Here is a 26,220-nt window from a genome sequence, read left to right as displayed (position 1 = left end):
TCATTGAGTTAATTATAGAGCCTGTTTACACTTCACATTAACACCTGTCAGTCAGAGACCAGGTAGTCATCAAATATCACAGTCTGATATTTACTTCCTTACTGCATAAAACCTGAAGTTGTCTTAAAAAGATGGGAAAAACCTGTTTTGAGTTTTTACAGGTACCCTCGCTTGTCTCTTGTCCTCAGTTGTTGTTCCAGCCTTCCCGATGTCACACAAGGTTTACTGTCAAAATAGTAAATCAGCGTGTTCTTTAAAAGCACGCCCATGACAACATGAGGGAGAAACGCTGTTAAAGAGGCACTGCTAAGCTCTTAGCTGGTGGTTAACTGTTTTAACAGTAGAAGAAGAAGATTTGAATCAGAGTAGGGTGGAGAGAGAGCAAGCTCACATTTGTTTACTGCTGAGATGTTTGAGCATGCTCAGAGAGAACGGGCTTCTAAACAGAAACTGAACAGACCAGGAAACGGAATGTTATCCAAACTTTAATAATGTTTGACACAAACGTCTGTAATGAAATTAGTGAGTTTGTAACAGAAGCTCAGAGATTAAAGAAAATGTTTGTAGATCTTGTTAGATGTTAGATTTGTTCAGTGCTGCCCTTGGGAATTTAAGCCTGGTTAACTGAGACTACTGTAGACCTGGTTCTGGGTGGGCCAAATAAGGCCCATGATAGCACCAATGACTCTACAGCTCCGGTGTCCAAGCTGCTCCTGGTTCCTGCTGCTTCTTCTCTCTGAGGTGAGGCAGAACGGCGTCCCGGTAAAACACCTCCAGTTTGGACAACGTCTCCTCCCACAGGTCGGAATCAAATTTCACCGGGATGATGGCCGTCTCCTTCCGAGTGAAGACGACGAGGTCAGCCTGCTTCAGGCCTGTCACTGCCAGCTGACACTGGATCTGTGTGAAGTAACTGTGAGACTCCTTCAGATGGTAGGTGGGGGGCTGGAGGACAAAGATTGGACATTAAAAAATGTTTAGAACCCCTGGGACATGATTAGGATGACTAATGTGAGGAGAGAACAACTAGGACAGGAAAAGAAGGGCATGGGTATGATGACTAGGACCAAAGAACATGGAGAGGACAGCCAGGCCAAATTTTGAATGACCAGGACACGACTAGGACAAAGAGAAAGGGAGAGGACGACTAGATCAAAGAGTCAAAGAAAGGATGACTAGGACAAAGAGACAAGCAGAGGACGACTATGATAGTTGGATGAGGGGAGATGCTTTCTCGACATGGCTATTGGAACAAACAGACATTAAGAGAAGGGAAGGCTGACTAGGACGTGAATTTTAGGAGAGGACTGTTGAGACCTGCCTTAACAAGGACAGGAAAGGACAGAAGTTTAGAAAAACATTGCCAACACTGTTTTTACCCCGTCAGGCTGCCGTCCTCTCTCATCCTGTATTTCGAGGCAGAAGGCCGGGTCTTCCCTGCAGGCGTCCTCGACTCGTCTGTCTCTGTGTTTGTAGGGACATTTCACCTCCAGGCAGAACAGCCATCTACCTGTCTGGCTGTCCGTCACGATGCCATCAGGGCTCGCCGCCAACCAGGCTCGCTGAGGGTGGATGAACAAACCGCAGTCCTGAACGGAGACTGAGCAACCCACTTCGGCGCTCTTCTTCACCTGCACAATAACATGATCACTCTAGAGTTATTCAGGTCTGAGCTAGAGGGTAGGGTGGGGTTTAAATTATTCAAACAGTCCTCACTGAGATGTACCTGGTACCTGCGGACCGCCTTAGACTCGTTCTCAATGCCCCAGCTCATTGCTCTGGTCTGGATGCCCTGGCTCTCACCTGCAGTCAGAATCATCAATCAACCAATCATCTTTTACTTTACTTACAAGTGAAAAGGTTCTTCAGGTTTTAAAAAAGTTTTTGATTGCTAAGGTTTTTAATTCTGATCATGATGCCTCCTTTGGTGCCCGTCCACGGAGTGTTTTTTTCTGGTTCACTTCGGTTTGGTACAGTACGGTTCAGTAAGTTTAGTACAGTTCGGTTTGGTTTGGTTCAGTACAGTTCGGTTTGGTTCAGTACAGTTCGGTTTGGTTCAATACAGTTCGGTTTGGTTCAGTACAGTTTGGTTTGGTACAGTATGGTTCCATTTTTGTTCAGGTTTGGTTTGGTTCAGTACAGTTCATTTTGGTTCTGTATGGTTCAGTTTGGTTCAGTACGGTTTGGTTTGGTTCAGTATGGTTCAGTTTGGTTTAATATGGTCCAGTTTGGTTCAAAACTGTTTGTGTTTCCATGGTAAAAAGTTGGGTAAGTTACCAAACTAGCCGATCCTTACCATCCAACTTATTTAGAATCCTTTTGTTCAGGAACCAAGCCGACATTTACAGGCGGACCTTCAAACACTTCAGTCTGGGTGCTGGTCTAGCTCAGTTGGTACGATGCACTGGTTGCAGGACTGAGTCCCAGTCCTCGCCCTGTTTGGTGCATGCCTTCCCCTACTATCTCTCCCCACAGTTCCTGTCCCTCTTTGGTTGCCCTTTCAAAATAAAAGCATAAATGCAAACCCAGTAGCCTGTTTACAGGTTGAAAAAATCTCCTCCCACGTGACGTCAGCGATGAGGGACAAACACAAAACACGCCACACTGGAATCCCTCATGGGTCCGTTTAGTCCCATAGCAGTAAGAAGAGGAGAGCTCCACTGTCATGTTGGGATCTTTGTTTTTTATCTTTTGTGGGTTTTTATTTAAATCCCTCTCTAATGTTTCTGCAGTTTCTTTCTTTGTTGTTGTGGTTCTGAAGTCTGTGTGACGCCCTTTGTGACGTCCGAGAACTGAAGTCCTGCAGACAGCAGTCCACATTAATTGGGGGCGTGGCCTACCTGTGATTGCGGTCAGGATGGCCTTGCTGAGCACTCAATCTAATACTCTTATAATAACGATGCATTTAAAGGCCCATTAATCAGTCACACTGTTTTAAAAAGAGAGCTGTCCTGATATCAGAATTTTAACTTTGATATAGTTTTAGTAAAAATTGAGGTATTGATCAGTAATCGATACCACAGCAGTAAAAAAGAAGAAGTCCTAGACAGCTGATATTTGGTAAATTATTACCTATAGGTTAGAGATTGCAGCCAAACTCCTGGGCGGTTTCTACATTGCATGCCTCGCTAGCTCCTCCCACTTATTACTGATTATATTGAGTAAAATTAACTTTGACCTTTGGTTAGAAATAAAACTAAAGAGGTGGAGGCTTTAAGGCTCTGTACATCAACTGTTTAAAAACATATATAAGAATAAATATAACAATATCAATAGCCATCCCATGAACAACCTCAGAGGTACAAGGATCCACGGTGAAGAGCAGAGGGACCTGGACATCGCCAGACAAGGTCCGTTCATTCCTGTAGCAGTAAGAAGAGGAGAGCTCCACTGTCATGTTGTGATCTTTGTTTTTTAATCTTTAGTGGATTTTTATTTAAATCCTTCTCTAATGTTTCTGCAGAGTTTCTTTCCCTTTGTTGTTATGGTTCTGAAGTCTGTGTGATGCCCTTTGAATCGTCTTTTTTCTGAAATGGGACGTACTTACAAACTGGTCTTGGTGTTAGAACGATAGATCCTATAAACTGGCCCTGAAAAAAGAACAGAACTGAAGTCCTGCAGACCACAGTGCACATTAACTGGGGGCGTGGCCTACCTGTGATTGCTGTCAGGATGGAGGTGGGCGGAGTTTGGCTCCTTCGGTTAGCGAAGCGGCTGTGAGCGACGCTGTGAGCCATGGAGGCCGTGATCCGGTTCTTCCTCCAGGAGAACCAGTCCTGATTGGTCCTCTGTCCGCGGGTCAGAGCCTCCACCTGCTCCACGACCTGCGTGTCCAGGCCCACATCCACACCCAGGGGGACCTCCTCAGGAGTGGGTGGGGTGCCATCAGTGGACGGGGCTACTCTCTGAGGAGCATCTGGCTTTGGGGCCGCTCTCTGGGACAGTTTCTTTTTGGGTTTCTGAGCAGAAGGTTGCGGATCAGCCTGAGGGTTCTCCTGGACTGTCTGAGGGAGGCGCACATGAACCCGTCCAGCCCTTGGAGCCTGCCTGGTCCTGGTCTTGGTCTGTTCTCCATTTGCAGGATCCTGGATGGTTGGGTGATACCGGACCTTCGGGATGATTGGCTTTGTGTTCTGCCCTTGCATGGTATGAGTCCTGGTCTCTGCAGGACCACAGAATCCACAATCAGGATTTAACAAAAACATTTAAAGTAAATAAAAAACGGAGCAGTGACTATAATATTCCTGTGATAATGATGGGTGGTGAGTTATTGATGATGTCAGTCGTGTGTTGGAAAAGTAGCATTGGTGTTAGCATCCTAGCTAACAGTGGCTAACAATCATTCTGGAGCTGAAGAGAGTCCAGCTGTTCAGGGTGCTGATGCTTAAATTATTTATTTGTGCCACTTTTGACCCATTTTGTCACTATGTACCTATTATTTTACCTCACTGAACTCATTATTGCCACTTTAAACCCAAATTTGAACTTTTTAATGTAATTTCACTATATTTCCCACCCATTTTTGTCACGTTTAACCTCTTCGTAACTATTTCTGCCTGTTTTTGCCTAAATTAACCCACTCTGGTAACCTGTTCTTGCCACTTTAAATCATGTTTTACTACTTTTTACACCCATTTTTGCAATTTTAACCCATTTTACATCATGTCTTAGCTATAAAGTCTGACTCCACATTATTGTTTAAAAAAGAGGTTTACATCTGTTAGATACTACAGCAAAAATAAAGACCTGTGGCTTTGATCAGAGTCAGTAGGCGATTTTTTTTTTTTTTTTTAACAAGGGAGATGCACCTTGTTAAATCCAAGATATTTCTTTTTACATTCATCAATTATCGATTATCAGAGATAACGTATGTTTACCAGAGTTAAAGATTCAGGGCTTTGGAGAAAACATCAGAGGCACAGACCCCTGCAAGCCACCCCATGGCTCCATCTCTGACTGATAAACTTACCCACCACACAGGATTTACACATCATATCAGCACAGTGTCAGAAACGTACGATTATAAACACATTAGAAAATAATTAATAACAGACATATTTCAAGAGCACCTATAACAATCAGCTTACTTTTCTAAAGCTTAGTTATACTTCATGGGTTCAAAACTACTGTAAATCATAATCAGTTACTCAATTGAAGAGCAAAGGGATAAAGAAGAGCCCCGATAACTCAAATAAACATCCTATAACTCTAGGGAAATCACCACAGAAACTCAGGTATAAGCTCAAGTGTCCATTTAATGATGGGAAATCAATCAATGAAAGGGTCTCTTTCCTTTAGTTACCGTCCCCTTTAAGACTGCCAATCAGGCCCCAAAAAACAAAATAGACAACAAGGTCCTTTAATTACAGTATTTTGCCCTCCCCCTTAGTGCTTCAGTTCTATTGATTATCAAAAAGTCCCCTAAATGTCCAAAAAGTGTCCTTCCAAAGCAAAAAAAGGAATCCTCCGGTCCAAAAGCAAAAATCAAAAGCAACGCATTGCAAAAAACTCCCCAAAATAATCCACATGAAGCTGACTCACCAGTCACCAGGGATAGCTCTTCTTCCAGACTTACTCTTGTTGGTCCTTTTGCTGGAATCTCTAATATTTATGGCTCTCGTGCTCAGATGTGCTCAGGCCTGTGTCTGGAGGAGGCCTCACCATAACAATGGAGTTTGACTTCAGTTTCCTCTACCGAGAGGACCACTGTCCTTATGCAGATTCTCAGTCTCATTCAGGAGGCCCAGCCAAACATTTCATCTCAGCCCTTTGTCCTCACTCAGCCCCTCCCCCACTTCACACCTGGCTCAAACCTGGCTGCAGCCGGTCACCTGACCAGGCAGACATACAGCTAAACAGACTAAATATATTTAACATGTAAAAATAAACTCAGTTAGGAAAAGCTAGGGATCTAACCTTGCAAGGGTTTTTCCATATAAATCCCTAAATCAGAAATTAGCTACCCTCACCCTAAATTTTGTGGCTGTGTCACACACCTGCAGCAGTTTTTAAGGAGAATTATCCTGTTATCTCTACTAAAAGAACCAAGTTAGAGGGCTGTGTTGGGATCCGGTCTGAATTTAACTTTTGCTTGCACTAAAACTGTTTAAGTTAGTAAACAAGGAACAGTAATTCTTTAAATGTGCACAGAAGCTTTAACACTCTTTATAGCGCTGCAGACATACAGTATGAGCGTCTCCATTGCTCTGATGCGCGTCATGACGCACAGGAAGAGACTGGCACAGAGATACTGAGCCAACATGCTGTTATTTGAGGGGAAATCCCTTCTATCCATAAAAATTGGCCTCTTTTCATAAAGCGTTTAATTTACAGACAAGGACAGGGACAGAAAGGGGGAGAGTAGGAGCTTACTGGAGTACGCTGAGCTTTTGGCACTAGCGAACAATGATCAGGAAAATAATTCCATCTGTGGCTTAAAAAACAAAGGATGTGTACATAAAGTCTGTAAATATGATCCTGACATTACTCTCATCAGTGCAACCAGGGATTAAATTAGTCCAGGCCAGCTGTTATAGTCGATGTTTTTTTAACGCTATGGCTGACGATGATGTGTTTTCTTTCGTGCTCCATTCAGTGAGAAAACTGTGACTAGAAGAGTGAAAAACCTTATTTGTCAAGGACAGAGCTTTAGTGAACGCAATATTGTAATTTCTTAAACTGAACGCAGAGTCTGTCATTCTGTGTTTTACGTGGATGATTAGAGGAGGAATTGGACGCGCATGTTGCGGGTGCAGGTGGAAGGGAGAGATGACACACACGCACCAGCAGGTGTTAATGATCAGGAAAACAGGGGGAATGGGCAGGTAGGGTGTTAGATGTCCTACACAGGGCTCTATCTCTACATCCTGTCCACTAAGCGCTGTGTGAACGAGGAAAAAGAAAATGGTTCCTCTAAACGTCTTGCTAGGGGCGTGGCCTACCTGTGATTGCTGTCAATTCAGGTTAAATATTAAATATGGTTTTCATAGCCAAACGTCATGATGGACCATGATTTTGCTGACCTCCATGGGCCACTCTCCCCTTTATCCCCCCCTTATGGGCGGCCCCCTGAGTACTCAATATAATATTCTTTTAATAAGGTAGTCCTAGACAGCTGATATTTGGTAAATTATTACCTATGGGTCAGAAATTGCAGCCAAACTCCTGGGCGGTTTAAACATTGCATGCCTCACTAGCTCCTCCCACTCATTACTGATTTAATTGAGTAAAATCAACTTTGGCTTTTGCTTAGAAACAAAACTAAAGAGGTGGAGGCTTTAAGGCTCCAAAAATCCATGTGGAGGACCGCTGGCCCCAACATCAAGGTCCAGGCCCACACACCCCCCTAATACCAGTGTAATGATAGTCCGGTACACCCCTAAAGACCGATTGGAACAATGACAGGTGGATTACTGCGGGGAAATCTTCTTTAAACGTTTTAGTAGGTTTTTCAACTGGTTATTCAAGTTACAATTTGGGGGGAAAATCGTGTATGCTTTATTTGGAGTATGACAACCGGATGTTCCGTTTGATGTCGTTATTTTTAGACGCATTTAAACCGGAAGTAAACTATAAACACGAATATAAGGAGTAAACAAGAATAAACGAGAGTAAAACGGTAAGATATGGTTCTTTTTCCTGTTAGAGTCGTACCAAAGCTTATCCGTTTACCGGTTAATCCTAGCTCGGCACCAAACTCCTTTCAAAATATAACCGAAAAACAAAAATGAAATAACCGGCTAAAATAAGCCTTCCTTAACAGCTGTTTATAATGAACCGACTGTTTGGACACGCTTAAACAACTCTGCATTAAAATAACTTCTTCAGAAACGAAGGCTGGTGTGAATTAAAGGTTTAATTTTATGATGAACCGGAGCCAGAAACGAGAGAAACCGAACCATCAGCTGATATAAATACGGCGTTATATCATCAGATAAAGACACTGAATACTTCAGTATAATGTATCCTTAGTTAGTAAATAAAGTATTTTAAAAAGAGGAACCGGAAACGTCCTAATATTTCTGACTGAGGTTTGGTACAGGTGTGATGTAGCAGCAACAGAGAGAAATCGGTCTGGAGCTAACTTTGTTTTGTAGATATTTAACTTAAAACACATTTCCTGTAGTTTTATGATCAGCCTGAGAGACTGTCCAGCTGTAAATGAACTAATAAAGTTATGAACGTAGAGCTCTTACCTCCGTGTTTGCTCCTCAGGCTGAGGTAAAACGTTGACTATGACTCACTGTCCCATGATTCACTGTGTGTGAGCCAGACATGTCCGAGCACGGCTCTGCTCAGGGCCGCTTCTAGTCATTCTGGGGCCCCGGGCAGAGACCAACAGAGCTAGACAGTTAGCAAAAAACTTAACTTTAGCTTTATTTTTGTTAAGTTTAGTCACTGTGGAAACTTTCTGACTATTAAACCAATTTATCACAGCATAGTAAAACACGTTTTTAAACCAGACTGGATCTACTTCAAACCACTTTAAACCAGTCTGGTTCTGCTTTAATCCACTTGAAACCAGCCTGTGAAGTTTGAAGCTAAAAAAACACTCCAGTATTGGATATTTGAATGTCTAAAAACCCCTGTGTTTCAGCCCTGCTCAGAATGAGCTGTTTCTGTGTCTGTGGCTTTAAATTTTGATGAGCTGTCTGACTTTGCCCCTGACCACTTCCCTTCCAGGAAATGGATGTGGCATTCCTGATGATCAGTATATTTAGTGGATGCTTTTCTCCAAAAGTATGGACCTTTCCCAAGAGCCCAAACTAGGATTTGATCCATCAATTTTCCAGATCAAAGTCAGCAGGGTAACCCACTGAGCTATCTCAGCTGGCAGGTGAGAGGAAGATCAGGAGAAGAAGCTGGAACTTTCTTCTAAGCAGGGAGAGCCAACCAAACCTGGGGAAGGGTTCTTTTTCTTGTGAGGATCGTGGATAGTACAGGGACACATATTTTTGTTAGAAAAACCTGAAAAGGGATTGTTGCATAATATGTCCCCTTCAATACACAGTTCACCTGACTCTTTGGCTTCAATCATAGAACTGACTACCTGGGTCTAAATGTTTCAGTGTCTCACAGATTTACTTTTTTTTTTCCCTCCTGCAGCAGCTCATGGCGGTCTCTCAGATCTGTCCTGGTCTGTACCTTAGCAGTCTGGACTCTGCTCTGAACCGCAGCGTCCTCTCCAGCAGGAATGTCACCCTCGTGGTTAACGCCTCGGGGCTCGAGGGCGTGTCCTACCCTCAGCTGGACGGCCTGCAGGTTCTCACTGTCCCTGTCCAGGACCAACCCCATGCCCCCCTGGGACACTACTTTGATCTGGTGTCTGAGCGGATCAACCAGAACCAGACGGGGTCCACGCTGGTCCACTGCATGGCAGGCAGGAGCCGATCCCCCGCCCTCATCATGGCCTACCTGATAAGGTACCCCCTCATCAGATTATTTATCATTTATTTTAAATGTTTTTCCCTGAATAATTCTTATGTAATACTTGATACCCCCTTTTTTTAGATCTCCCCTTTATCCCCTCTCATGGCCATAACTGGCTGACATTGAGAACCCTGTGCTGCTTTTTAGTGTGTCCAAATGTTTAAACACATGCTCCCAAATATGTCTTAACCCCTTAGAATTCTGGGTAATATTAGTCAAAGATACCTACCCAGGAATACCCAAATTAAATTGAATGCAGTGTTTGAAGCAGACAAGCTCATCCACGGTGTCTTCAGAAAGGTAAACCTCAGACTGAGCTCCAGAGCTCCTGAGTGGAGATGAGAGAAAGTTCTAGAAGGACAACCATCACTGCAGCCCTCCACTGATCTGGGCTTAATGGAGAGAAACGTGAATCTTGAAGAGTTTTTTTTAAATTAAAAGTCTTCTATTCAGACACAAATGTCTTTTCCTCTGCGTTACCCTTCTGTCACTGGCTCTGCTGTTTTTAACCTGGACCGCTTTTCTTACTTTAGAAACCTGCATGTCTCTTACATCAGGCATCCCTAGTTTTTTAACGTAAGCCTGTAAGGCTCTTTACCAGCTGACGTTTCAGACGAGCTGCAGAAGTGGACTCTGGTGTGACTTGGACTCTCTCTGTGTGCAGGTTTGAGGGCGTCACTCTCCGTCGGGCACATGAACTTGTCCTGGAGCAGAGACCGTTCATTCGACCCAACGCCGGCTTCTGGAGGCAGCTGATGGAGTACGAGAGGAGCAGGACGGGCAGGAGCACGCTGAGGATGGCGAGGACGTCTGGAGGAGTCCTGCCTGAAGCTCTGGACAACTTGGAGGACTCTGAGGACTTAGACCCATCTGCAGCATACTGTGTTAATGTCTGAAGGACCACCAGGGACTAGATCTGACTTGACAAAGACCTGATGTCACAGATCTTCCTCTGCAGAGACCAGGGCCCGTTCTTTTGGTTCTTTTGAGGATCCTGAGAGTGTGGGCCATGATCAGAGCTGAGTCCTGCTTCACTGCTACTTTACCAGAGGAAACACTGGACCATCCTTTATTAGAGGAGAGAGGAGACGACCCACAGTCCTTTGCTCAGTGGGTGGAGAAGATTCCCATATGCAGAGGCTGTAGGCTGTAGGACTGATTCCTGGTCTGGGTCCTCTCTCCTCATGTTTCCCATTTAAATAAAGGCAAACATGCCCATTCAGTGAAACTATTTTCCTTTATTCAATCTTCTGACTCTGTTGGTTCAGAGGAAAGGATGTAGAGGAATATTCCATCACAGATGATAGCTTTGATTCAGGGTCGAGCACCGACCTCGGAGTGAGGACCCTGACTAAAGCAGCTCTTCTTTTTATTATTCTGGAAAACAAATGGTTAATTTAGAGGCCTTAACAAGCCCTGAAGCTCACCAAATGTCACAGATTCCTCAATTCTGGTCAAAATTGTCTATTTTACGACTTTCATGGATGCAGGCCCCAAATATCCTTTTTTCAGGGGCCCTCAACAAAGTTAAAACTGCATGCGTGGAAACTGGTACACGTGTCATGTTAAAACAAAAACTAATTTACTGTCTTAAAAATATGTACAGGAAGTGAGATCATAAAGGGCAAAGGTCAAATTCTACTTCTTTTTTGGTAATTTGACAATGTACATTTTAACAAACTAGTCTGAGGGATTTCATCTGATTGACTCTAAAATGTTTTGAACAACTTGAAGATCTGAAGTGATGAAGAGTTTGTTTTTACCACAATCTGGCCCCAGTGTTTGATTATGATTTTTCCACCTACATCTCTTAGAACATTCCGCCCCATGGAATCAGAAACACAGGGATGGACCAGAACCAGAACCATCCTTTAGATCAGAATCCTACCTGGTGTTTGAGAGAATAAAAACAGACGACTCATAGGAAGTTAAAAAAAAAAAAAAAATCACAGTTTATTATAAACAAAAAGACTCAATACGATTGGCCATGATGCCATCAGGTCACATGGTCAGTCTCTGTGGCCAGGACCAATCCATTCAGTTCAGACAAACAGAATTCTACCGCCCTGTGAGGGAGGATCCGGGTCTGATGGAGGTCTGGGTCTCAGTACTGGAAGCTCCTCTTGGTCTGGATGTCGTCGAGGATCTGCTGCAGCTCTTCGTCTTCAAACCGACCCTCCAGACTACAGAACACAGGAACACACACATTACTACAGACACGACAGCAGTCACACCAGAACCAATGCAAGGCATCATAGGAAAGAAAGGTGTATATATTTAGGTTATGGGCTAGATCTATAGCTTTGGTTCAGATAGTCTACATCAGTGGTTCTCAGCTGGTCTACCACCAGGAATCTGTCTCATCATACTCCAACTTCCTGTAATGACAGAGAGAGGACTTGTAGATCCATGTCATCAATGGCGGTGCCTAAATATTTGTCATCAATGGCGGTGCCTAAGTATTTGTCATCAATGGCGGTACCTAAGTATTTGTCATAAATGGCATGGCATTACCGCCATTGATGACAATTATTTAGGCACCGCCATTAATGTCTGACTAACTTCTGAGTCTCAGGTGGATGGAGTTTCTAAGATGGCACATCGAAGTTTGCACTTTTTAAGAAAGCTGAGGAGGTTTATGCTAATAAAGTTGTTGACTCTTGTTTTATTTGTTCTGTTTTACATTTTTATTCTATCATTCAGTACGGATGCCTCAGTTTGAGTTATCATAGTAGATTGCAGGGCATTGTACGAGTATTTTGGAAGGTTTCAGGTTCAACCCTTAATGACCAAACAGACCTGTACAATGTTAGGACTCTCAGAAAGGCCCAGTCTATCCTGGCCAATCCCAGCCATCCTTTGTTTTCTGAGTTTAGAATGGAATCATAGATTCAGCCTGCCAGCATACAGGACTAAAAATCTCATGTCTCTCTGTTGTCATTGGCTTTTTAAATGGGTAACTGTGTGGCTGTTATTTCATATGATGTAGTTTAATTGCTGTATTTTATTTTATTCTATTGCTCACTGTCTCTGTGAGCTTCTAGTTATTGTCTTTATACTGTATTTATTCTACTGCTCACTGTTAAACTAATCGGCCTTCACAGGGATAATAAAGTGAACCTTGACCTTGTGAAGATGCTTTAACAGGGATGACAGAACTCCTGTTTATGATGTTGGCCTAATTAGTCCAACGATTCAGGAAAGACCCCATATTTTCTAGTGCCACTGCTCTGAGGCACGTTCTTCTATAGTCCAGCTGTAGAACATGCATCACTCGTGGTCATGTGACCCACAGAGACAGATAAACTTGGGGATGATTGGAGAAAACCTGCTCCAGGTTCACTGGCTTTCTAGGAGGGGCTTGATTGGCTCCTCCTTCTCTAAATCAGATGCTGATATGGACTGACCTTGGGATCAGGGCTTTGGCCTCCTCAGCAGCTTCAGGACACAGGTTAGCTAAACTGGCTAACTCGAACTTATGGAGCTTCTTCTGCAGAAGGAGGCTGGAGAGAGAGAGAGAGAGAGAGGGAATGTGAGGCCAGTCTTAGAGACTCCAACAGAACAAACCGCCGATCACTGAGCTCCTACCTGCGTACGGCCGTGATGGTCTCACGGTTCTTGAACCGGCTGAAGCGAGCCGTGTAGTTCAGGGTCTTCATAAAGACCTCAGACAGTTCCTGCTCATCCTCGGCGCTCTCGTTCTGCTGCTTCCTGTGCTCCAACAACATGTGAACCTCCGAGTTCAACAAAGTCTCTGCATTCTCAAACTCTGGGACAAAAACACGCATAACACCAGTCACATTAATGCTCTACCAGGGCTGTCAAAGGACCAGGACTTCAAACTTCAAGATGGTACCAGAAGAAATCCAACAATATCAATACCTATCTGTAACCACGGCAACCATGACAGCTGATATAGACTGATATTTACAGCTGATATAGACTGATATTTACAGCTGAAAGAGATCGATATTTACAGCTGATATAAACTTATATTTAAGATGGAATAAACTGATATTTACAGCTGATGTAGACTGATATTTACAGCTGATATAAAATGATATTTACAGCTAATATAGACTGATATTTACAGCTGATATCAACTGATAATTGCAGCCTATATAGACTGATATTTACAACTGATATACACTGATATTTACAGCTAAAAAAGATTGATATTTACAGCTGTTATAAACCTATATTTACAGCTGATACTGACTGATATTTACAGCTGATATAGACTGATATTTACAGCTGATATAAATGGATATTTACAGCTTATATAGACTGATATTTACAGCTGGTATAAAATGATATTTACAGCTGGTATAAAATTATATTTATAGCTGATATAAAATGATATTTACAGCTAATATAGACTGATGTTTACAGCTGATATCAACTGATATTTGCAACCTATATAGACTTAAATTTACAACTGATATAGACTGATATTTACAGCTGATATGGACTGATATCTACAGCTGATATAAACTGATATTTACAGCTGATATTGAGTGATATTTACAGCTGATATAAACTGATATTTGCAGCTGAAATTGACTGATATTTACAGCTGATATAAACTGATATTTGCAACCTATATAGACTTAAATTTACAACTGATATAGACTGATATTTACAGCTGATATGGACTGATATCTACAGCTGATATAAACTGATATTTACAGCTGATATTGAGTGATATTTACAGCTGATGTAGACTGATATTTACAGCTGAAAGAGACTGATATTTACAGCTAATATAGACTAATATCTACAGCTGATATAGACTGATATTTACAGCTGAAAAAGATTGATATTTACAGCTTATATAGACTGATATTTACAGCTGGTATAAAATGATATTTACAGCTGGTATAAAATGATATTTACAGCTGATATAAAATGATATTTACAGCTAATATTGAGTGATATTTACAGCTGATGTAGACTGATATTTACAGCTGATATTGACTGATATTTACAGCTGATATAGACTGACATATACTATTGACTTTATTCCACAGCTTCTCTGTTGGTTTATTCCCCTCATTGATTTTTATATCCAGTGTTCCACTTGTATTCACAGAGAACTTGATTATCTCTTTGTGTTCTATAATTTGGAGGAATCATTTTTGCTGACAGAAGTTAACTACAACCTTAAAACAGGAATAAAGATGCATTAATAAATGCAAAGAAACTCCTTAACTACTTAAAAATTGGTTAAAGATATTGGCAACATTTCGTCACTAAGATGACCAAAAACAAATAATGTTGAGCAGTTCAGAAAGTGTTTGAAAGTTTGGCAATTGCAATAATTAAATTCTCCTGTACTGGGAGTCTAGGTCTGCTGTTTGTATTATCGTGTTATTTAAACCGGTATTGACGTTGTCTGAATTCGAATATTTCTGTATGATTAACTAGAAGGTCTTCCTCATTAGTGGTCGATCACATAAGCAGGTACCATCCTTAAAACAGACATACTGTTAAATAGTGAATTACATCAGGAAGATTATAGAGACCTTTAGGAAACAGCAACTGTGAAGCATCTTCTTCAACATCACCGACGTGTGTTGGAGCTGCGCCGCTTCCTGCCGCCATGACCACAACAAATAACGGCTAACAGCTAACGGCTAACGGTTCACGGCGGTTCACCGCAACTAAAGCCCGGGGATGAGCTTCTCTTCGGTCTGAAGACTGACTCCGACGATCCGTAAACGAAATAACAGATAAGGAAGCACAACAGGCGCCGTTCAGTCACACAAAATCTCCAAGATTCATTTCCGTGTGCCAAGGAAACACTGCCGGTGTAGAGGTGTAACTGGTATTGGACTAACTGGTGACAAGACTATATTTATCGATCTTTAAAGGAACCTGAATTTAACCTCATCCAAATCGATATAACCATCATTCTCTGTCGCCAACTCTCCTATGATAAGTCTGTCAGTCCATTCGGAGACAATAAGGTTAGGAAGAAAGAGTTTCAGGGTCTAAAAAATTCTAGAAGATTAATTTTCAGCCAAATATAGCTGACCTTACAGATGCCTGTTCAAAACAATACAACCGATCCCGACTCTTTAGGAAACTTTGTGTTAAACATTTTTACCGGAGTTTGACACGGTGATTTGTGAACATTTCAGTCAGAGGACGGTTTTGTTCATTTTATATAAAATAAATTATCCTCTATACATTTTAGTTTGCTTATCTATATGTAAAAAAAATATTAGTTTTATATGGTTAATAGTACAGAAAAGTTAGAAAAGACATGAAATTCCGAGATTAGATACTTTAGATGCGTGGAAAAAAGAATAAGTGAAAATAATGCATGTTATTAAGAGATATCATCACTGAATACCAGTATTAGATAACTTAAAAATTTGACATTTATCTGGTATTAATAAAATAAAAAGAATATATTTTAGTGTTTGATAAAGTAGACAAGTATCGAGATATGATTGGCAAGAAAAAAATGTTGAAATAAAAATCTGTTTCTTCTAACAACTGCTAGTTGAGACCTCAGCCTACACAAATATCTACTGTAGCACAAGAATACAAAGTCCAATTTAAAACCTGTTTTGTCCGTTTTCTCTAGAATTAATGATTTATCTGTCATGTTCTCTGGCACATATCAGAGTATACAGACAAAAAAGGGTTGACATTTAAAGCCTTCTGTAGAAGTGTGGGGGAAAAATGATTGATGCGACTCACACTGGATCATGTCGGAAGTCAAATTGTCTTTTTTTGAGTTTTTCAAGGGTAGTTATTTTTCTAAGTGAGACCCTAAAAGAGACACAAGTTTTCACAAAGGAGCCCTAACCCTCATTATTGCCCTAGTGCATCGTTTTGAACAGGCATCTGCACAGTCAGCTTTATTTCCTTTCCGATACAATTCCCTAAACTCCTCTGTTGAGTTTACGTTAACGAACATAGAGTTTATGATAAAGAGCTGTATAATAAACTCAGCATCCCCACTAATAAAATCTGAAATGGGTAAGATCTTCATTTGATCACGAAGGGAGCGACGTGGTGGGATACAGCGAACATCTACCAGAAGGTCATCAGTTAATCCAACACCAGTCGGACTATGACACCAGAATAGGGCCCTCCTCCTTCAGACTAAGTTCTTCAGCTCACAGCGCCCTCACGCGGACGGTCATGATGCTTCCTGTGAGTCTACCGAACCCTTCACCGATGTACCGTTACCTGCTGATCTTCGATAAACGTTCGACACGGTCAGCACCGGGAGGAAATATTAGTATTGTAGATTTTATCTGATTTTTGGTCTGAATAAGCGGATCCTGTTTTGATGAAGGAAATTAAACCCCAACTGAGATATTAAGACGGTGGCAGTGAATAGAGGATAATTTTATCACGTGTCTGCTTATCTATGTTTATTACGGTCATAACATCAATTGAGTAAATCTGTTCTCATTTAAATTAATGGGGAAAAATATTAAAGTATCTGCGTTGGCCGGGAATCGAACCCGGGTCAACTGCTTGGAAGGCAGCTATGCTAACCACTATACCACCAACGCGTCCATAACACATGTGGGGGATTATATCTACTAAAATGATCTGTAATCCGCTGTAGCTGGAACGAAAAGTAGTGGATTTGATTTTACAGCTGAAGAAGAAAAACATGATAGATGAGAAAATGTCCCAAAGCAGAGTCAAAGCTGAGAATGTCTGTACATTACAGAACAAAGGAATATCTATAGATCTATAAATAGATGTAGAGGTAAAGTGGTGTCTGTGTCAATGCCTCCACAGCTTCATCAGCTCCTTAATGTCTCTTCAGACTCATTCATTCTTCTCTACAGAGATATTAGTGGAATTAAATCACTGCAGTTACTCCCCTCAACCATCTGGTATCAGTGTTTCCCACAATCACAGGACATATTTGGTAATATTAACCAAAAATCAGATCTCAGTGATTTTTCAGCTTGAACTCTATCACATGATAGTTATTTCGATTTATTTAAACAAAAACAGGAACTTCTAAGTCAAATCCTCATGGGTCAAAGGTCACACTGGAGCTTTGATGAACACCCAGCTGATAAGAGTCAACTTGGACATGAAAAATGACAGAGATCAACTACAGGTTTGAGGGGGAAATATGATATTCAACAATAAAGCTCCTTTAAAAAAATCAGAAAATAAAATGCTATTTCCCATCAGACTCAGCATCTGAAACAGACTATTCCGTGGTTAGTAGATATATTACTGTTAGTGCTTCATTCCAAATATTCCTGACTCTCTCTTCATGATTCCCTACATCAGGCTAATTCAATTACCTGCCCCGGGACTTGGTACACAGAGACGAACGCCACAGTGCACAGCTGGAAGGTCACCACACATACGCCATTATAAATAAGTAGTTACTTTCTAGAAAAGAGAGGGCTCAAAGTAAAAAGAAACTTATTACTTTTTAGAGAGTAACTCATTACTTTTTAGACAGTAACTAGTTACTTTTTTAGACAGTAACTAGTTACTTTTTAAGAAAGTGACAGGTAGTTATTTGTAGCTGTAGTAACGTAGTTATGTGACTACTACTTACTTTTTAGACAGTAACTAGTTACTTTTTTAGACAGTAACTAATTACTTTTTAAGAAAGTGACAGGTAGTTATTTGTAGCTGTAGTAACGTAGTTATGTGACTACTACTTACTTTTTGACAGTAACTAGTTACTTTTTTAGACAGTAACTCATTACCTTTTTAGACAATAACTAGTTACTTTTTTAGACCATAACTGGTTACCTTTTAAGAAAGTGACAGGTAGTTAGTTATTTGTAGCTGTGAGTACCTTAGTAATGTAACTAGTTACTTTTTAGAAAGTAAATAATTACCTTTTCAGAAAGTAATTAGTTACTTTTTAAGACAGTAACTTATTACCTTTTTAGACAGGAACTAGTTACTTTTTAAGAAAGTGACAGGTAGTTCTTTGAAGCTGAAACATAGTTATGTAACTAGTTACTTTTTCAGACAGTAACTAGTTACTTTTTTGACAGTAACAAGTTACCTTTTCAGACAGTAACTAGTTTTTTATAAAGAAAGTGACAGGTAGTTAGCTACGAGCAACTTAGTTATGTAACTAGTTATTTTTTCAGACAGTAACTAGTTACTTTTTTAGACAGTAACTCATTACCTTTTTAGACAGTAACTAGTTACTTTTTAAGAAAGTGACAGGTAATTAGCTACGAGCAACTGAGTTATGTAACTAGTTACTTTTTCAGACAGTAACTACTTTTTTAGACAGTAACTCATGGCCTTTTTAGACAGTAACTAGTTACTTTTTAAGACAGTTACTAGTTACTTTTTAGACAGTAACTCATTACCTTTTCAGACAGTAACTAGTTTTTTTTAAGAAAGTGACATGTAGTTAGCCATGAGTAACTTAATTAAGTAACTAGTTACTTTTTCAGACAGTAACTAGTTACTTTTTTAGACAGTAATTTATTACCTTTATAGACAGTAACTAGTTACTTTATAGACAGCAACTAGTTATTTTTTAAACAGTAACTAGTTACTGTTTTAGACAGTAACTAGTTACTGTCTAGACAGTAACTAGTTACCTTTTTGACAGCAACTAGGTACTTTTTGACAATAACTCATTACTTTTTAGACAGTAACTAGTTACTTTTTTAGACAGTAACTCATTATCTTTTTAGACAGTGATGAATTACTTTTGTAGACATTAACTAGTTAGTAACTTTTAGCCGTGAGTAACTAATTACTTTTTAGAAAATAAGTAACTTTCTAGAGAACATAAAGTTACTTTTTAAGAAAGTAATTAGTTACTAGTTACTTTTAGCTGTGAGTTACTGTGAGTGAGTAATGTAATAAGCTACTTTTAAGAAACAAACTAGTTACTTTATTCAGAACATAACTGTTCACTGTCTAAATAAAGCAATTAGTTACTTTCAGCTACTAATATCTTAGTAATGTAACTAGTTACTTTATTTAAAGAGTAACTAGTTACCTTCTAAACAACAGAAGTTTCTTTTTAAGAAAGCTAGTTACTTTAAGCTATAAGTCAGTAATTTTACTGACTTTTTAGAAAGTTAGTAACATATTTTAGAAATTAACTAATAGATATTTACTTTTTTTTTATCAGAATGTAACTAGTTACTAGTTAGTTTTAGTTGTGAATAACTGAGTAATGTAACTAGTTACTTTTTAGATAAACATCTGTCACATTGGTGTCAAAAGTGTGAAGGACACTTTAATTGGACAACATTTGGATCATTATTAAAATGAAAATCCAGTAAAGAAGAGTCAGTACTGTTGAGCAGTTAAAGTCCTACATCAGACAAGAATGGGACAGCATTCCACCCCCACCAGCTGGTCTCCTCGCTTCCCAGATGTTTACAGACTGTTGTTAAAGAAAGGATGCAACACAATGGTAAACATGGTCCTGTCCCTAGTTTTTGAGATGTGTTGCTGCCATCAAATTCAGAATGAGCTAATATTTTCCTGTAATGTTAAAATGTCAGTTTAAAAGCTGATCTGTTGTTTCTGTTCTACTGTGGATCAAATATGGGTTTATGAGATTTAACAATCATTTTTTTATTTACATTTTACACTGCGTCCCAGCTTTTTTGGAATCGTGGTTGTAGCATAGAGATGGTCTGTGTTTGAGGCAGAGGTCTGAGCCAGACTTCTTGGTCCATAAGTGTTGAGTGTACAGAGGTGGTCCTTCTCACTGGTGTGTGTCTTTCAGAGCAGCTGGACTCTAGAACTTTCCATGTTTCTGGGTTTGATTAGCAACAGTCCACAGTCTGGATAAATGGACAACATGTCAGCATTCTGACGATGTGCTGTCTGATCTCGGAGGTCCTGATGCCGTAGATGATTGGGTTGAAGCAACTCGGGAACAGCAGGTACATGGTGCTGAAGAAAACACGCACGGCGGCAGGAAGTCCGTTTCTGATCCGATAGGACAGGAAAGCAACGAGGGCGATGGTCAGGCTCACAGTGATGACCACAATGTGGGTGACGCAGGTGTGCAGAGCTTTGACGCCCCCCTTTCCAGACGTGAGCACAGAGCAGAAGATGACTGCGTAGGAGGCGGTGATGAAGACGAAGTCGGCCACAGGGATCAGGAATGCCGTCAGTAACCCCACCAGGTTGTTGGTGGTGGTACTTCCACAGGCCAGCCCCACCAACGCCATGTGCTCACAGAAACAGTGATTCATCACGTTTCCAACACAGAACGGTAACTTTCCCACCAGACTCACCATCAGAGTATTTAGAAAGAAGTTCCTGAACAAAACTGGAACCACGAACTTCAAGAACCCCGGTAAAGCCATGCGTTCATGGTAGTAGAGCGGGCTGCAGATGGCGAAGTATCGGTCCAGGGCCATCCATACTAACAATGTGGACTGAAAGGCTCCCACAAAGTGGATGAAATGCATCTGAACCAGGCAGCCAATCAGAGAGATTCCCCTCCAGTCAAACAGGAAGCTCAGCAGCATCTTAGGACAGAAGAACAGAGGGAGGCTCAGATCCACGCAGGCCATCCCAGCGATGAGGATGTACATGGGTGAGTGGAGACTCCTCTGTGATACGATGACGTACAGCAGCAGGGAGTTAGCCAACAGAGACAGGAGCAACATGAGGAAGAAAGGGACAAAAAGGATGGGCCTCAGAGCTCCCAGTTCACTGAAGCCGTTTAGGATGAAGTGTTGGTGTGAGGAGATGTTCTCCATCCTCCTCCTGTACAACGTCCTCCTTTAGGCTTGGAGTTAAGAGAGTCTGAGAAGAGAAAGGCAAAGAAAGGAGGGTTCAAACCAACCAGTGTGACAAACCAGGTTACAGTAAGGTCCAGGTATACTGGTACAGGTTCTCTGCAGATAACGCCACGTCACAGCAAATAACTCCACATGGGGGCAGGAAGAGATCTCGTCTCAGCTCCACTCACTTTTCCAAAGTCACCAACTATGGTCTAGTAAACTCTGGTTCCCAACCTGGGGTCTGGGGACTTAAGATGTTGGGGGTGGGCGTGAGGCTTTACTGGCTCTGAGGCCGCCAAAATGAGATGATCAAACATTGACTAAAACCATAATAAAGCAGTTATTTGGTAGTTTATACTAAGGTCTTTGGATAAGAAAATCATGCATCGGCCTTTTTAGAGTTTTATCAATCAAACAGCTTAAATCCATGTTGAATTTTGGAGGCAGTGTGTCACTTTTGCTTCTCTTTTGGGTCCTGGGGGGCCTCTGCTTTTCATAGGTACATGAAGGGGGGCTTTGCTTTTCATAGGTACATGTAGGGGCCTCTGCTTTTCATAGATACATGAAGGGGGCTCTGCTTTTCATAGGTACATGTAGGGGGGCTCTACTTTTCATAGGTAAATGTAGGAGGGCTCTGCTTTTCATAGGTACATGAAGGGGCCTCTGCTTTTCATAGGTACATGTAGGGGGCTCTGCTTTTCATAGGTACATGAAGGGGCCTCTGCTTTTCATAGGTACATGTAGGGGGGCTCTGCTTTTCATAGGTACATTTAGGGGGGCTCTGCTTTTCATAGTTACATGTAGGGGGGCTTTGCTTTTTATAGGTACATGAAGGGGGCTCTGCTTTTCATAGGTACATGAAGGGGGGCACTGCTTTTCATAGGTACATGAAGGGGGCTCTGCTTTTCATAGGTACATGTAGGGGGGCACCGCTTTTCATAGGGACATGAAGAGGGGCTCTGCTTTTCATAGGTACATGAAGGGGGGCTCTGCTTTCCATAGTTACATGTAGGGGGGCTCTGCTTTTTATAGGTACATGAAAGGGGCTCTGCTTTTCATAGGTACATGTAGGGGGGCACCGCTTTTCATAGGTACATGAAGGGGGCTCTGCTTTTCATAGGTACATGAAGGGGGGCACCGCTTTTCATAGGTACATGAAGAGGGGCTCTGCTTTTCATAGGTACATGAAGGGGGGCTCTGCTTTCCATAGGTACATGTAGGGGGGCTCTGCTTTCCATAGGTACATTAAGGGGGCTCTGCTTTTCATAGGTACATGTGGAGGGGCTCTGCTTTTCATAGGTACATGTAGGAGGGCTCTGCTTTTCATAGGTACATGTAGGGGGCCTCTGCTTTTCATAGGTACATGTAGGGGGGCTCTGCTTTTCATAGATACATGTAGGGGGGCTCTGCTTTTCAAAGGTACATGTAGGGGGGCTCTGCTTTTCATAGATACATGAAGGGGGGCTCTGCTTTTCAAAGGTACATGTAGGGGGGCTCTGCTTTTCATAGGTACAAGTAGGGGGGGCTCTGCTTTTCATAGGTACATGAAGGGGGCTCTGCTTTTCATAGGTACATGTAGGGGGGCTCTGCTAAGGAAACACTATTCTAGCATTAGGCAGACATGGAGGGCCCCCAACACCCCAGCTTTACCAACATTCTCTCCTCTGCCTTTGATCATGATGTCACCAAAGTCTAATAAACATTCCATCCTTGCCATTTGCATGCAGGCTGGGCTCGGCCCCAGTTGTCATTCCAGTCTAACCAGTACCCCATCAGGTTTATTATCTTATAAGTTCATCAGAGTTTCCATGGAACAGAATGAGGGAATAAAGCTGTTAAAGAGGCTCAGCTACAATCTTAGCTCAGTTCTAGACTCCTCTAGACTCTGGTCTCAGTCCTAGACTCCTCTGGACTCTGGTCTCCCTTCATTTGTCTAGACCTGTAGTAGGAGGTCTGCAGGACTAGGTCAATCATCTCCAGATAACTACTGTTAATACTCAAATAAAGGCCGGGATTCAATCTGTGGCCAGGCTCCTTTTAATGATGGGTGTTGTGCGCATTACGAGCATATAAAAGCCGGGATTTATCTTGTGGCTGGGTGATTAAGCACATAATGTTATTTTCAACTTAAAATTGTGACTGTGTGACTGTTATTTGGGCCCTATGATGTCCAGTGGAATTGGCCAATAAAAAAAGGATCTAATATTTGATATGGAAAACGCAGAAATTGAATGAATTTGACTGACAGTTAGAATGTGATTATACACGTGGATGTGTCTGAAAATGTTGGAAATATCTGTTACACTGGTTATAATTATTTTGTAACAGGGTTATCCAAACAACAGCTCCTGGGCCAACTGTGGCCCTTTTCAATAAATTTAAGGTTATTTCTGTTTAATTAGTGAACATTTTAGTCATTTACATAAACAGGACACTCTTTTTATGGTAAAATTAATGGAAAGGTTAAAAAATGGAATGTCAAAAAATTAAAACAGAATTTGGCAAAAAATAAATTGGATTTATAGGGCCATAAAAGAGTAATGGTTAAAATATATTCATATGTCCAGCTGCTGAAGTTACATTATCAGTGTTATTTTATTTGTTTTGGATGAAAATATGAGCTGTTAACATGGCTCAGACAGAGTTTTAAAAATAAAGGCCTGGCTCTAAATAAAGTGCCTCCTTCTTATTAAGGCCTGGTGGCCCCATCAATTTTTTTTGTTTTGAGGGAAACTCTAGACAGAGAATAATAGAGGGTCTGGTTGATTTCAAGAAAAAAAAAAACTAGAAATTCTCAAGTTTAAAAAGTCAGAAATCTACCAGAAAAAACTATAATTTTATAAACTTTTAAAGTCCTACATGTACATGACCAAAATGTCTTTTAAAGTGTTAAAGTCAGAAATCCAACCACTAGATCAGCCTCGTTTCTTGTACGTCTGACTTTACACTGTTGTAAATGTACAGTTTTAAATCGTGATTATTTTTTAGTTTCTAACGTCAAAATTTTAGACCTTTTAAACTCAGAAATTCAGAGTTTATTTCCTGTCAATATAAAACTTTACAATCTCAAAAAATCATTTTTGTCTCCAAAATTCAGCCTTTCTTGCTGGATAATGAACAGATTGTCTTCATTTTTTTCATTTTTTGAGGTCAGCCCTCATACGCCATCATAGACTATGTCTCTAATTATAACTTTTACAAAGGCACATCAGTTTGTGACAGCGTCTAACTGCTGAAGGCTCCGTCTGTCTGGGCGGACCTGCTGGTTCCTGTTTCTGTTTGAAGGACCGACACAGCCTCAGAATCATCCTCACTGCTGTTTTCTTCACATCTCACCTCCCACTGTAAATGTTCACCAGAAAATAGAAAGTCAAGGCTTCAGCCTGAGTGTGAGAGGTGTGAGAGAGTCACGTGACTTTAAAATCAGATGATTGATCTGAAAACATCAGAAAACAGCAGAGTGAGTGGTCAAAGAGCTGCAGAGCAAAGGATGTGAAGGAGAAGCATGGCGAACCTAAACGCTCTCAGTCAGAGCATCTGTGACTGAAATGTTCCTGAACCATGTTAGAGTCTAGACCAGGACTGTCAGACAATATTTAACCATAAAATGTGAACGTTATTTTCACCAGAAATGAATTGTGGGAGTAAAAAACTTGAACATGTTAAGTTAAAAACTCAAAATCTGAGATAAAAAGTCAAACTTACAAGTTAAAGAGGTAAAAACATGACATTTAAAGTCAAAATAATGTTTTTAAAAGTCAAAATATGAGGCAGAATACTGAAAGCATTAATTTTAAAAGTAAAAGACTGAGATAAAATTCAAAATCGTGATTTTGAACAGTAAAAATATGAGTTAAAAATCGAAATCATGAGTTTCAAATGTCAAAATATGAATAAGATTAAAAATCAAGTTTTTAGGGTTAAAACAATACAAAGTCAAAACATGAGATAAAGGTCAAAATTATGACTTTGAAAGGTCTAAATAGGATTTAAAATGTAAAATTATTAATCTAAAAGGTAAAAATATGAGATTAAAAGTCAGATTTATGAGATGTAAAGGGTAAAATATGGAATAAAAAGTCAAAACCATAACTTTTAGTCATGACTGTGAAATGCAAAATTGAAAATATAGAGAAAACACAAATATCTCCTACATTCCTGACTTTTATTCAAATTATTTTTACTGTTAACTTCAAGATTGAGTCAAGGTTAAGTTCACATTTTTATACTGGAGGAAATCTACAGACCTCAGACTGGTGGGCCAGTTAGAACAGAAATATGAGATCATCTTGCGGGCCGGATTTGGCCCCTGGGCCTTGAGTTTTACACCCCTGGTTTAGACCTTAGAGGAACCAAACCAGTAAACAGAGACTAAAAGCATGTTTAAAGAGCCCTGAGAGGACACGCAGACCTCTGACTCTCCTCTGTTTACCATAATAACAGGGACGTTTGAGAGTTCTCTACGGAAACACATTATCATGGAAACAGCAGCTTTGTTATCTGAAATCAGCCACACCTGAGCTGATACCACAGAAAAATCAATGTCTGCATCATTTAGAGCTGAAAAACATCAGGGACTTTTGAAATCCACAATCAGCACTCAGAGACCCACTTTTGGGCCCTGACCCACCATTTGAGAACCACTGCTTTAAAGGACATTTGGTGTGCTGACTGATTGTCCTGTTTTTAGAGGTTTGATTGAGCTCCTCTTTTCTACCGTTGGAGCTGACGCTCTGAGAATATTCCAGTGAAATCTGCAGATTTAGTCAGCCTCCTGCTCACCAGAAACACTCAAAGATATTCACAGTTTAGCAAGGAGAGCACAGCATCTCTCACTGAAACCACCTTCATTCAAACCAAAGAGAAGACAAGCCTGCAGCCAGGGGGGCTGGAGGGTCTGAGAGAACCCCCCCCCAAAGACCAGAGACCCAGAACTGAGGTCTGAATAAATCCATGTGTTCTCCTTTAAACAACAAATCTGAACAAAACCAACAAAATAACAGACCTAGATTAAACAGCTGCCCGTAGCCTGTGAAAGCAACATCTTTGATCCTGC

At 40.9% G+C, this 26,220-nt stretch overlaps 4 protein-coding genes and 1 non-coding gene across 8 annotated transcripts; 1 reads left to right on the top strand and 4 right to left on the bottom strand.

The window, feature by feature from the left end:
- Window positions 1-469: 469 nt before the first annotated feature.
- On the bottom strand, window positions 470-8,323 carry LOC121517624. 2 transcript variants are annotated; one of them, XM_041799556.1, is made up of 5 exons: window positions 8,196-8,323; window positions 3,656-4,162; window positions 1,727-1,803; window positions 1,380-1,631; window positions 470-945 (listed from the first exon to the last, which is right to left on the bottom strand). In XM_041799556.1, exons 2-5 carry the CDS (start codon window positions 4,143-4,145, stop codon window positions 688-690), a joined length of 1,077 nt encoding a protein of 358 aa, XP_041655490.1. In that variant the 5' UTR covers window positions 4,146-4,162; window positions 8,196-8,323; the 3' UTR covers window positions 470-687. The 2 variants fall into 2 exon arrangements, with proteins under 2 accessions (XP_041655490.1, XP_041655499.1); XM_041799565.1 differs by lacking the exon at window positions 8,196-8,323 and adding an exon at window positions 5,542-5,711.
- LOC121517636 (dual specificity protein phosphatase 14) lies at window positions 7,396-10,651 on the top strand. Of its 3 annotated transcripts, none has more exons than XM_041799596.1 (3): window positions 7,396-7,441; window positions 9,106-9,422; window positions 10,094-10,651. In XM_041799596.1, exons 2-3 carry the CDS (start codon window positions 9,112-9,114, stop codon window positions 10,323-10,325), a joined length of 543 nt encoding a protein of 180 aa, XP_041655530.1. In that variant the 5' UTR covers window positions 7,396-7,441; window positions 9,106-9,111; the 3' UTR covers window positions 10,326-10,651. The 3 variants fall into 3 exon arrangements, with proteins under 3 accessions (XP_041655530.1, XP_041655512.1, XP_041655521.1); XM_041799578.1 differs by lacking the exon at window positions 7,396-7,441 and adding an exon at window positions 7,474-7,618; XM_041799587.1 differs by lacking the exon at window positions 7,396-7,441 and adding an exon at window positions 8,710-8,836.
- A 708-nt stretch (window positions 10,652-11,359) lies between these two features.
- polr2d (RNA polymerase II subunit D) lies at window positions 11,360-15,239 on the bottom strand. The gene is made up of 4 exons (XM_041799609.1): window positions 14,955-15,239; window positions 13,018-13,198; window positions 12,837-12,932; window positions 11,360-11,612 (listed from the first exon to the last, which is right to left on the bottom strand). The coding sequence occupies exons 1-4, from the start codon at window positions 15,031-15,033 to the stop codon at window positions 11,534-11,536; spliced, it is 435 nt and encodes a 144-aa protein (XP_041655543.1). The 5' UTR covers window positions 15,034-15,239; the 3' UTR covers window positions 11,360-11,533.
- A 1,656-nt stretch (window positions 15,240-16,895) lies between these two features.
- On the bottom strand, window positions 16,896-16,967 carry trnag-ucc. The gene has a single exon. It is a non-coding gene; the product is annotated as a tRNA-Gly (tRNA).
- Window positions 16,968-20,192: 3,225 nt separating this feature from the next.
- LOC121517350 (olfactory receptor 52K1-like) lies at window positions 20,193-21,140 on the bottom strand. Its single transcript, XM_041799053.1, has one exon. It carries the CDS (start codon window positions 21,138-21,140, stop codon window positions 20,193-20,195), a length of 948 nt encoding a protein of 315 aa, XP_041654987.1.
- Window positions 21,141-26,220: the final 5,080 nt, after the last annotated feature.

Source organism: Cheilinus undulatus, linkage group 2, assembly GCF_018320785.1.
Source record: "Cheilinus undulatus linkage group 2, ASM1832078v1, whole genome shotgun sequence".
Lineage (NCBI taxonomy): Eukaryota > Metazoa > Chordata > Actinopteri > Labriformes > Labridae > Cheilinus > Cheilinus undulatus.
Note: the sequence above shows the minus strand (reverse complement) of the source record. Positions and strands in the feature narration are given on the sequence as shown.

Excerpts from the sequence above, each read along its gene's own strand:
- LOC121517636 (XM_041799596.1), top strand. The coding sequence starts at position 9,112 with ATGGCGGTCTCTCAGATCTGTCCTGGTCTGTACCTTAGCAGTCTGGAC. Across the intron at positions 9,423-10,093 it reads ATCATGGCCTACCTGATAAG|GTTTGAGGGCGTCACTCTCC; the intron begins GTACCCCCTCAT and ends CTCTGTGTGCAG.
- LOC121517350 (XM_041799053.1), bottom strand. The coding sequence starts at position 21,140 with ATGGAGAACATCTCCTCACACCAACACTTCATCCTAAACGGCTTCAGT.
- polr2d (XM_041799609.1), bottom strand. The coding sequence starts at position 15,033 with ATGGCGGCAGGAAGCGGCGCAGCTCCAACACACGTCGGTGATGTTGAA. Across the intron at positions 12,933-13,017 it reads ACCATCACGGCCGTACGCAG|CCTCCTTCTGCAGAAGAAGC; the intron begins GTAGGAGCTCAG and ends CTCTCTCTCCAG. Across the intron at positions 11,613-12,836 it reads GCCAAAGCCCTGATCCCAAG|TCTGGAGGGTCGGTTTGAAG; the intron begins GTCAGTCCATAT and ends TGTGTTCTGTAG.
- LOC121517624 (XM_041799556.1), bottom strand. The coding sequence starts at position 4,145 with ATGCAAGGGCAGAACACAAAGCCAATCATCCCGAAGGTCCGGTATCAC. Across the intron at positions 1,804-3,655 it reads CATCCTGACAGCAATCACAG|GTGAGAGCCAGGGCATCCAG; the intron begins GTAGGCCACGCC and ends TTCTGACTGCAG. Across the intron at positions 1,632-1,726 it reads AGGCGGTCCGCAGGTACCAG|GTGAAGAAGAGCGCCGAAGT; the intron begins GTACATCTCAGT and ends GTTATTGTGCAG.